The following is a 12,684-nucleotide window of genomic DNA, read 5'->3' on the forward strand; positions in this document are numbered from 1 at the left end:
TTGCCAATTTATTATGATTCTGGCTGATATCCTTGAGTTTGAAAGAAAAATTCTCCGAAAGTATAACCAGGGAGAAGTCACGAGTTCTCTGTTTGTTGTTCTCCTTCTTCTTCCAATTCTCATTTATTTCAAGAGAATCTTAAGAACAACAACAACGCCAACCACGACATTGGAGACGTTAGCTGAATCAGAAACGGGACACCAACATGATCAAATATACATCGAAGACATGCAGAGCCACACAGACAGATAAACATATACACGCACTCAAAGTGCAAAATCAACAAACAAACTAAGAAAGCGCCGTTAATGAAAGAAAAAGAAACAGGACGGGTCAGATCGATGAGCAGCAGTAGTGTAGTGGTGATGGCCGGCATGGGTCAGAGTGCTTAGTTCGGAAGGGGAGGGCGATCACAGGCCTTCTTCCTGAAGGCGCAGGTGCCGAAGAGCCAGTAGCCGACGCCATGGCCGAGAACGGCGAGGATGACGACGCCGATGTTGAAGGACATGAGGGAGAGCATCATCATGTTGGCGAAGAACATGCGGATACCGTAGACGAGGGAGCTGAGGAAGCCGCTGAGGTAGGGCTTCTCCTCGACCCACTTCACCTTTAGGAAGGCGAGCCACTCGGTGATGATGCCGCCGAGGAAGATGACTATGAGCAAGAATACGTATTTGCCGACGCTGGCGCCCGGCCACCCTCCGAACAGAATCACATTCGCCGAATCCGTCCCCCAGAACAACGCAAAGTGCATCATCTTCGCTCCTCTTCTCTTTCTCCGATCACAAGCTGCAAAAAAAAAACCAAGACCTCCCTCTCTCTCTGTTGGCTGACATAAAATGACTCATGAAGACTATATAAGAGAGAGAGAGAGAGAGAGAGAGAGAAATTTGTTAAAACCAAACGGTTAGGTGAGGACAAAAATCAGACTGTTTAACTTTTGTTAAAAAAAAATATTTTAAATAAAATATAAACAACTTAATATATTTATACAAACTATTTTGATACAAAACAGTATGTCAAGGACAAATGGTTGATACTAGGCGAGCCATCCATTTTTATTATAAAAACATTCTTAAAAAATGATATATGTTTTACTTCAACTTAGCATATCAGTGGGTTATATTACAAATTGAAAAAAACACCTTAAGCATAAAATCTAAACGATTTAGTTTTTGTAATGGTATATATATATATATATGTGTGTGTGCCAAACCCCTTTAAAAAAGGGATAAGAACCAGACCTCTTAAATTTGTGTTAAAAAGTGTTTCAAAAACAAAATGTGAACTTTTTATTGTGTTTATAGATACTAATTTTATATACATCATGTCTTAGTTCAATTTATTTTTGTTAAAAAAATGATTTTTTTTTTGCTATCAGAATTTTGATGTTACAATAGTTGTTCATTATTTTTTTCAATCATTAAAAAACATTATTAAAAGTAAAAATGACTAACTTAAGATATGTTTATCTCCAAATCACCTCTTAAGATTATACTTATAAGGTTAAATTGTAGAAAAAATACTTTAATAATTAATTTTAATGGGTCCGGTTTTTCTCTCCCACTCAAATGGTCTCATTTTTACCAAACTTTCATCTCTCTCTCTCTCTCTCTCTCTCTCTCTCTATATATATATATATATATATATATATATATATATATATATAGAGAGAGAGAGAGAGAGAGAGATTTGATGGTCAACTAAAACCAAGTTGGGATATAACAAAGAAAAACGCCAGTTGGGGAGCAAGGTTTGAAGATTGTATGGTTGAACAGAGAGATTTCTCTCCATGATGCTTCTAACTTAAATGAGCTATTATTAATATTGAACCTCGTTCTTATCTTCCATCAAGTTTTTTCTAGATTTTCACTCCACTTTTTCCTAGTTTAGTTGCACTTGTAAACAAAGTCAAGGTATCAATAGCAATGTCAATGGATCCAATCCCATTTCTTAATCAGATATTACATTCTTTTTTTATATTTGATTTTTTTTTTTTGGAACAATGCGGCCGAATATCTAATCTAATCCCAATAAGATACATTGACATCCCTAGGTGACAATCTATTTTATTTTTTCCAGCTCACTATAATGGTCAGGAGAGAAGTGAGATAAAATATAACCAGATTGATTCTGCCACATTTGACACTTATTTCTTTTCTCTTTTTTTAAGTTTGTGACTTGAAGAAAGTATGATACTCTTGCTTGTTTTGTTATCTTTTTTTTTGTTCAATAGTAAATTTATGACTTTAGGAACCCCTTTACAAGATCTTATGATAAAGATTTAGTGTTCAAATATTATATCATAAAGATTGTTTTCCATACCTTTGATTCAAAGATGACTTAGAAATAAACAAAAGATAAAAACGATTTTAAACCCAAATGCAAATAAACTAAAAATGGTCTATTTAACTTGCCTTTAACTAAATTTTAAAAAAATTAGGATATAAATTGAATGGCGTGCCCGATGTTGATGTTTTGAGATAACCATTTAGGTGAAACAACTTAAATTAAAGAATTAATAATTTGGGGTCAATGGCACAAAATAGATATGAGGAGAAATATTATATCATTGCTGGCCAAGTACGCAGTACGCTCGTACATGTGCATGTCTATTGGAAAAATGGTTCGGACTCTGTTCCCTATCAGATGTACGTAGCATTTACTTAATCGGAATAGAAAAGATCCTCGTGGACCCGTATTTATATATGGTCACAAAGTTATATACTGAACCTAAACCCAACTGCTGCATGCGTTTTATTTTCTTTAATGAAATCTAACTAAGAGGGTCCGGACTCAAGTTATGGGCTATCTGCCCTTCTCCAACCTCAGTTTGGATTTCCCTCTACCATCTAAATATCTTCTTGGGTACATGACATATGAATTGAGATATCTAGGATATAAAATATTTTATTGTCTACCGATATGATCAACCTAACAATATTCAGAGATTGAGGTGCACATGATAAGGATGGGCCCGTTTCTGGGCTCCTACTCAATCTTTGTCATCATATGAAAAGGTAAAGGAAAAGTAAATGCGTTTACGAAACTATAAAATGATCTATTATATAACTCAGTAAACGCGTAAGATATTATGGCCACCACAAGTATATATATATATATATATATATATATATATATATATATAATGTCCTCAGAAGTAGTTGTTGTTGTCGATGGGTATATAATGATATCAGATGAGGTAATATGTTACTTAACCACACGTTCCGAGTAGCCAGTGATATATATACTTTAACACTTTGATGATGTGATATTTGACTTGCATATTCAAATGCCTAGCAAATATATGCAAGCAAACAACATGATTCATGCAGGCCAGCATAGATAGCGAGTTGACCCAGCTGCCGCATATACAAAATTTCATAAATATTCCATTGTTAGGAAGCATGTCTCATGACTTAGCTTGTTTAGCGCCAAAGTTCAACAATGCTCGACCTGACTATGGTTTCAAAATTTTAACAGCACCTGAAATATAATTTTTTAAATTATATATATATATATATATATATATATATATAAAACTAAAACTTTTTAAATTTACATATAAATTTTTAAAGTTTTTAAAATCTGAAAAGGGGACAAAGCCCCTTCTGGCCCGACCCCCCAAATGAATTACTTGACCAAAAGCCCCTTTTTTATGTTACACAATTTTGAATATGATTTATTATCTTTAATTGATATGTTAATTAAACTAACTTCAGTAAAGCTAACACGCAATGCAGTGACAGAGCCACATGCAGGCTTGTGTGTGCACTTGCCCACACGATCTTACAAAGCCTAGTTACCTGCATATTGCTGGTCAGAACTATTTACTCTTTATAATTATGTATCATCTTCATCTTTTCTGCTTTAAGTGGGGGGCATTTTTAAATTCTAGTAGAGATAAGCGCTTTCACGGCGCTCAATTCTCGAACACAGAACCAGCCTGAACCTGGCTATATATCGCATTAAGGTGCATGAAATTTTCGTACGGTTAATAAAAAAAGTGCCATTGTTTTGATAAAAAAAAAGTAATTTTTTTTTTTGTATAAAAAAAGGAAAACAGAAAAAATTGAAAAAAAAAAATCAAAATGACATTTTTTCCTATAATTTAAAAAATGCTCCCTTTTTTCTTTTGGCGTATGATTGTTGCGTGCACCAATCAGCGCACCTAACTCAAGTCGAACCCACCCACCTGGGCTGCATTCATCTCAAACCTGCGTCTTGACGGCACACATATAAATTGCTAGCAAATTAGATCCACAAATACTTGATTCATGCTTGCAATATAAGAGCTAATTAATTAGACCTTATTTTTTAAACTTGCAACACAGATTCTGTGCTCAAATTCAGATTCAATAAGAACATACCAAATTTAATCGGTAAGCACATCTACTTTTTCCTTTACCAGATTCGACTAACCCAAATTGAAATTGGTTTTGTTCAGCTCAGTGGCAGAAGCAGGTGTGGGCAATTGCCCGCACAGACCTACAAAAAAGTGTTTATTTTTATATTTGAAACTTCATGATAGTTTTTATCATGTACATAGAGGTGCACTTCAAAAATTTTAAATTATATAAATAGTGTTATGTAGCCAGAATTTTCTACCTCCCCCCTAGTTCAGCTTGTTTTTGCCCTCAAAACTTAAAGTCCAACACCCTGGCCAGGTGAATGGATCTTTTGTTTGTAACCGGCTCATAAAAGCTTTTTTTTGAACAATTTTAGAAAAAGTTAATCAAACAGTATTACAAAAGATATTCAAGAAGGTGCCTTTTTTTTTTTTTTTTTTTTTTTTGCAACCAACCAGACAGGGATCTGGTTGGAATTATGGATCCCATGATATTTTAAGCCTTTATTCAATTTGACTACTCTTTGAAACCTCAATATTAAGCAGATATATTTTGACATGGCAAAAACTCCAAGGTTAGCAATAGAGATGTATTTTTTTTTTCTAATGGAATTCCCATTTAAGACATTTTCATTCTTAGAATTTGATTGGCAGCCTTTTTTTTTGTTTGACTGGTTGAATCTAACTGTTCCTCTTTATCTTCTCGACTTCTCCATATCGTTTCAATTTTATCTGTTGTCTTTGAAGAGACGATCCAAATGATTCTCTTTGCCTTACATCGTTCCAATTATATATATATATTTCTTGCGAATGTAAGTCATCTGCTGTACTCAAATTAAACCAACAATTAGAATACAAATTAAACAGAAAAGAAATCACCAGTGATTAACATCCAATCTCTCTCTCTATCACTCCCTTGTTTTTTGACATGTAATAATCATGAAACCCACAAAATCAACAGCATCCATATCAGATGAAGAGGACCCAGAAGAACCCCAAATTTATGACCAGCCATGGCCAATATACACAAATTCACATGCAGCCATGTGCAAGCAACACACACACAGACAGAGACATGTACATGAAGAAGAAACTGGAAAGACAGAAAAAGAAAGATCAACTCAGGAAGGACCAGGAAAGGAAGAATGGAACGCCAACATCAGCAGACACCATCAGGAGCACTGGCCTGGACACTCCTTCAAAACTGGTTCCACGGCCGGCGACGGCTTCCTCAGAAACTGAGTACCGAACACCCAAAAGCCGACGCCGTGGCCGAGGACAGCGGCGAACAGAATCCCCAGGTTGAAGGACATGATGGCGAGCATCACCATGTAAGCGAAGAAGACGCGGACGCCGTAGAGGACGGCCTGCAGGAAGCCGGTCAGAACCGGGCTCCCCTTCATCCTCTTCACCTTGCAGAACGACAGCCACTCCACCAGGACGGCGCCGATGAAGATGACGATCAGGGAGAGAATGTACTGGCCGAGGCTGAAGCCCGGCCAGTCGGCGAACAGAACCCACACGTCCTTCCCCCAGTACAGCGCCATGTGCATCATTACCCTCTTCGCCGGTGCCATGCCTGTGCTGTTCCCCGTCGACATGTTACCGCCGTGATCCATTTCTCTTTCTCTCACTACCAACAATCTCAAAACCCCTCGTCCTCTCTCTTAGATTTTTTTCTTGGCTGAGAACACGAAGCAGAAGAGAAGAAGGGTCTGTGTATATATGTAATCTCTCTCTCTCTCTCTCTCTCTCTCTCTCTATATATATATATATATATATATATATATATATATATATATATATATATATATAAAAGAAGGGAAGTGTAAGAGAAGAAGTGGGTTATGTATATATATAATGTCAATGCACTTAGTAGATGTTATTCTGGGTCAACTGGTCACAACTTGGAATTTAAAAGGGAAACTAGCCATTCTACAAGCAAGTCATAGATTTCCCTTATCCGGCTGCATGTTGTTGGTTTGTTAATTGAAATAATGTTTTAGATTAATTACCATTGGAATTTTGTCACCCAAGCTACGAATATAATAGATCTTAATTTGCAGGGGGCATGAATGGCTAACAAACTAAACTATGTCGAGGAACCGATATATAAACAAATGAACATGTGTTGGGCAGCTGCCCACACAAACTTACACCCAGCTCCACCTTTAGAATGCATGTTCTTTTATAACTTTAAAGGGTGTTCGATGATGCCATAATTGTCGAATTATATATAACAAAAAATTCCCATTTTTTTATGAAATAGAATAACGTCATTAAACAAAGAATTTTGATTCCTAAATAAATTATATGCTCATTCTTCGATCAAAATTCTGGAATTATTATTCTAAACTGAGGGATAGAATTATGATTCAAGAATTTAAAAAAGAAAATTTTCTTTCCCTTGAGGGCACATGTCATGGTACTAATTCATGTTTATCAAAAACATCATTTTGCGTTCTTGATTTCAAACTATCAAACACAAATAAAAAATAAAACCGGAATTTTCCTTATAATTCCAATTTGATCTGCAATTTTGTTACTATAATTTGAATCTTAGAACCAAACAGTCAAAGCCATCAAACACCCACTAAAAGAATCTCTGATGCCAAAATCTAGCGATTGAGTTTATGGATCGATAAGAAAAAAAAACTGGGTTTGCTATTACTGAATGAAATTAGAATTTATATAAAAATCAACATTTTAAATACATATGCGTATAAAAATCATAAAAAAATAAAAAAAGTTAAATATTAGTTATACTTGACACGTGGCACTCTTGAATCCACCATGAAACCGAATCAATTTTCCACCAGTTTGATTCCAATAAGCCGATCCAAACCACTTTAAACTCCTAACTCTTAACACGTCTGACATAAGGCAATGAATCACAGGTCTCCATGAATCAGACCTTCTCCATGGTCAATGATATATAATATTCCAACGCCATGACTCACGCCGGTTGACGTATAATCATATATAAACTAGGGGCCGGGACGCAGTTACCAAATCCACATGCCCTAATTATATTAGAAGTTTTCTTGATTAATACAAGTTTATGATATTTAAAGTTATATAAATATATATTTCATTGTTGGTATTTAATAGTAAGCTAGGAGTAGGACCCATTAGTAAAAGATCTCAGGATGTGTATGTGTCATCTTATTATATCATGAATATATATCTGCATTAAGTAGGCAAATTGGCACCTTTAACAAATTAAATTAATGATTTCCCTTTGTCATTGAAAACTAGATCGACCATTTGACCTTGTTCAGCAAACCTCGCACACAAATAGGTGTCATATACCAACGTCGATGATTGGAAATCAGTGTGTTTAACAAATGTATATGAGATGCCGAAAGATCAGGTTCGAATCGAATATACTCTTAACCATATCCACTTTCTTGGATATTTTCATATTTGAATTCAAATATGAGTAAAGAAAAGTCTATGCCATATTCACATGTGAATCCAAACTGATTTTCAAAACGTATGGACATTGATTATAGGATACCCATTTAAATTAAACTAAATCCGATTTTGTTTCTTGATCCGAAGTTAAATTCTGTTCCAATTGAATTTTTCTTAAGGCAGTTCAGTTAGATATCGGATCCAAATCAGATTAATTGACATTCTTAAACAAAATTGATGATTCCATTGCCCTCGAAAGTTAGATGGTTTTCCTTGTAATTGAAAATTAGGTTGGAAATTCCACAGGTTCGACAAACAAGTTAGATGGTCTTACGGCACATTCCTCAACTCGAGTGTTACACATGTCACCATTTACAGTACAGAGAAATAACACTCACGGACTCATGGGAACGTTAACTGAAGACACCTCAGCAAGACATGGATCAGTATGCCCTTAGGGACAGTTCAACCCTACTTATTAACATACAAAAACATACACCCAGCAAAAACTCAATCTCAAACAAACACTAACAAGAAAAAGAGGGTTTCAAGAGATGCTAGTTTTGGCGAAAGTTGATAAGCAAAAAAATATTTTGGCATACATGATGCATCATATGGAATGTTTGACAGTTAGGCACTTGGATACATAAGCGCGGCCAATTCACATAGCAAATTATAGTCTTAAGTTTCTGTGCTGCAGAGAATAAACACCAATAAAAAACACCGATATGCTAGTTGAAGCATAATAAATGTGTCTATTTGAAGCACCCAAAGTAAACCTGTTCCCTAAGAAATGAGAGAAAGGGAAGAAATTTGGGCATCTTGTACGATGGTAAGATCAAATACCCATGATCCATTTCTCTTTCTCTCAATACCAACAATCTCAAAAACCCATCTTCCTCTCTCTTAGATCTTTTTCTTGGCAGAGAACATGAAGAAGTCTGTGTATATATGTAATGTCCATTACCTCTCCCTCTCTCCCTCTCTCTCATATATACATTAGATTTTAACAACTTGAATTTAAAAGGCAAACTAGCCATTCTACAAGCCAGTCATAGATTTCAGTCATCCGGCCGAATGTTGATGGTTTGTAAATTGAAATAATATTTTAGATATAAACAGAAGAACATGTGTGGAGCCTGTGTAGGCAACTGCCCACACAAGCTCACACCCAGCTCCACCTTAGAATGCATGTTTATCTTTAAAGGGTGTCTGATGAGGTCATAATTGTGGAATTATATAACGAAAGTCCCCATGAAATAGAGTAGCGTTATTAAACAAAAAATTTTGATTCCTATATTATATGCTCATTCTTCAATCAAAATTAATTTTGGAATTATTATTCTACACTTGGGGACAAAATTATGATTCAAGAATTTTAAAAAGGAAAATTATTCTACACATGTCATGGTATTAGTTCATGTTTATCAAAAGCAATTATTTTCAATTCTTGAATAAAACTTTCAAACTATCAAACACAAATAAAAAATAGAACTGGAATTTTCTTTCTAATTCAAATTCGATGTGCAACTTTGTTACAACGATTTTGATTTTAGAACCAAAATGTCAAAGCTATCAAACACCCACTGGAAGAACCTCTGATGCCAAAATCTAGTGATTTAGTTTGTGGAAGAACCGGGTTTGCTAATTGCTATTACTAAATGAAATTAGAATTTATATAAAAATTATCATTTTAAATAAATAAATATATATATATATATATATATGCGTATAAAAATCACAAAAAAATAAAAAGTTTTAAATATAAGTTAAACCTGACACGTGTCACTCTTGGATCCGCCATGAGTTTTCCACCGGCTTGATTCCAATAAGCCGATCCAAACCAATTGAAACTCCCAACACTTAAACACGTGTAACATAAGGCAATGAATCACAGTATCTCCATTAATCAGACCTTCTCCACGGTCAATGATATATAATATGCAAACGCCATGACTCACGCCGGTTGACGTATAATCATATATAAAATTTTTATTGATTAAGAGCAAGTTTTCTTGATTAAGAACAAGTTTATGATATTTAAAGTTTTATAAATATATATATATATATATATTTTATTGTTGGTATTTAATAGTAAGCTACGGGTAGGACCCATTAGTAAAAGATCTCAAGATGTGTATATGTCATCTTAATATATCATCAATATACATATCTACATTTTAGTAGGAGATTTGGTTGCATTTGACAAATTAACTAAAGCTTGATCGATCATTTGACCTTTTTTAGTAAATCTCACCACAAATAGGTGTCATATACCGACGTGTCTATAACGAGGATGATTGGAAATCAATGTATTTAACAAATGTATATGAGATGCCCAAAGATCAGGTTCAAATCAGATATACTCTTAATTATATCCACTTTTTTGGATATCTTCATATTTGAATTCAAATATGAGTAAAGAAATGCCTATGCCAATCCAAATCCATAAATTCGACTTTTAACTTCACAGAGTCCAAATCTGATTTTAAACTGAATCCAAGTTGATTTTCAAAATGTATGGACATTGATTATAGGATATCCATTTAAATTAAACTAAATCTGATCCACGTCTGAATCCAACCAGATATTTGTTTAAATCCATTCCCAATCCAATTGGATATCATCTTAAATCTGAATCTGATCATGTTTCTGGATCAGATGTTAAATTCTGTTTCAATTGAATTTTTCGTAGGGCAGTTCAGTTAAATAACGGATCCAAATCAAATTTGTTGACATTCTTAAACAAAATTGATGATTCCATTGCCATCGAAAGTTAGATGGTTTTCCTTGCCAATGGAAATTCCGTGGGTTCGGCAAACTTGATGATCTCTTAAATGTTTGGATCCAAAAAAAAAATGTTGTGGGCATCTATGTTTTCTAATAATATCCTCAGCCCTACTTGCAGTGAGTGGAAGGCACCACTGTCTAAGTGAGAAGCCGAAACTTCCTCTCATTTCCCCGTCCTTCGAGTCCAAAACTATTTCATTACCTGATTGGTCCTATGGTACATTCTTCAACTCGAGTGTCACATATATCACCATTTATAGTATAAAGAAATAACACTCACGGACTCATAGGAATGAAAATGAGGACACCTCAGCAAGACATCAATCAGTATGCCCTTAAGGACAGTTCAACCCTACTTATTAACATACAAATACATACACCCAGCAAAAAAACTCGATCTCAAACAAATACTAACAAGAAAAATGCTAGCATATGGAATGTTTGACAGTTAGGCACTTGGATACATAAGCGGCCAATTAACATAGCAAATTAAACACAAACAGCTATGGATAATAAGATATAAAGATGGCGTTAACATATATGAAATTTGGACATCGTGGCGGATTAGCTGCATCCTTGTGTTTATATTTTAATTTTTGCCAGTCAAGCTTGTGTTAAGCACAGTGTTCCGGGACAACATTAGTTTTTTTCCATATTAAACTCTTGACCTTCTTCAACGAAATCTGTCAAAGTTTAAAAGTTCATCTGTGTAGTTTGTATTCTAAATCGGTTCCGCTTACCATAATGGCATGGCAACATTATAGCCAGAAAGGGAAAAGAGATGAGTCGAAGTAACTGCGTGGGCCTCTCGACTTAAGCCGGCAATTGACTTTGATTTTTTTTTTTTCTCTGCCGTGGACTCGTGCAAGTTATGCCAAAGGAGATTTGTGCAATAGATGAGGTAAAAGCTGGCAGGCAGACGGTCTCTATTTCGAGTTACAAAGTTCTATAGAAAAGAAACACGAATATGCAAGTTAAAGCATAATGAAGGTACTTTCGAAGCACCGAAGGTAAGCATATACCCTATAGAATAGAATGAGAGAAATGGCACTGGTTTTGGCCCTCTTATATAGTGGTAAGATAAAATACTCTTCCTGCTCACTTAACAGAGACTTATGTAAGCTTAACAATCAAGCTCAGTCCATGGTCCAGTAAAACCAATGGACTGAACACAAACAGGTTGTAGATCATCCTCAGTTGACCCAGCTTAGCAAGCTTGTTAGACAAACGTACTGTTATCAAAACGCTTTTTGAAACAAACCACCATGTAATGTCACTTTGTGGTGTTGATGACTCTTTCTGTCGACTTGTATAGATAATCATTTGTCATTGCATTGGAAAAAGTAGGAGCACTGCAATTAGGGGATGTAACAGATCAAATATATTTGGTTGCCCATTTGATTATGCATCTGTTTAATCTGTTTTGGAAAAGAAATCTGGGGCCATTACTGATTGCGTAGACAATTTTATGAAAAATCCCTCAGCAAGAGCAGCCAAACCTATAATATCTTGCTCAATCATACAACAGCATAGCACCAATGTGTTAAAAGGTGATCAAGCAAGGCCAATTGTAAATTAAAGGGTCAGCTTATGGTCCAAATTGTAAAGAACACAAAATATCTATAAAAATAATGAGAAACTTGAAGAAAGATAAGTGAAATAACAAGTATATCAATAAGAGGGCATTTGATGGGCAGGTAGTTTTGATTCTAAAATCAATCTTCCAGAATCAAGATTCCACATCAGTTGGATCGAAAATTCCAATTCCAACGTGTTTGTATGTTTGATGGTCAGGAATTTTGATTCCAAAAAAATACAGGTGACCCACTTGGTGAAAGGAGAATTAAAATTTTTAAAATTAAAAACATGTCGTTGGGTGTTTTTAGAACTCAATTACACAATAATGTTACTTGTGAAACTTCTTCCCCCTCAAGGCCTTGCATGAATGGTCAGGATTGCGCCACATGATGTGCATCCGACGGTCCAATTACTCGTCTAGATACTAAAACATTCTCTATCAGTCTCTTGGTATTGAAAGAATGTACAAGGTGGGTGGATTAAAATCTCATCTTCTTCCCGAATCCAGCACCTTGGAGAGGTTTATATAACCTTCATAAAAGCAGAGACC

The 12,684-nt window shown here is 35.0% G+C and overlaps 2 protein-coding genes across 2 annotated transcripts; both read right to left on the bottom strand.

Annotated features, from left to right (window-relative positions):
* Nucleotides 1–389: 389 nt before the first annotated feature.
* Nucleotides 390–758, bottom strand: LOC116254372 (copper transporter 6-like). Its single transcript, XM_031629749.1, has one exon. The coding sequence runs from the start codon at nt 756–758 to the stop codon at nt 390–392; it is 369 nt and encodes a 122-aa protein (XP_031485609.1).
* A 4,510-nt stretch (nt 759–5,268) lies between these two features.
* On the bottom strand, nt 5,269–5,967 carry LOC116255074 (copper transporter 6-like). Its single transcript, XM_031630819.1, has one exon. The coding sequence runs from the start codon at nt 5,948–5,950 to the stop codon at nt 5,522–5,524; it is 429 nt and encodes a 142-aa protein (XP_031486679.1). The 5' UTR covers nt 5,951–5,967; the 3' UTR covers nt 5,269–5,521.
* Between the last annotated feature and the right edge of the window lie 6,717 nt (nt 5,968–12,684).

The sequence above is a fragment of the Nymphaea colorata genome, chromosome 5 (assembly GCF_008831285.2).
Source record: "Nymphaea colorata isolate Beijing-Zhang1983 chromosome 5, ASM883128v2, whole genome shotgun sequence".
NCBI lineage: Eukaryota > Viridiplantae > Streptophyta > Magnoliopsida > Nymphaeales > Nymphaeaceae > Nymphaea > Nymphaea colorata.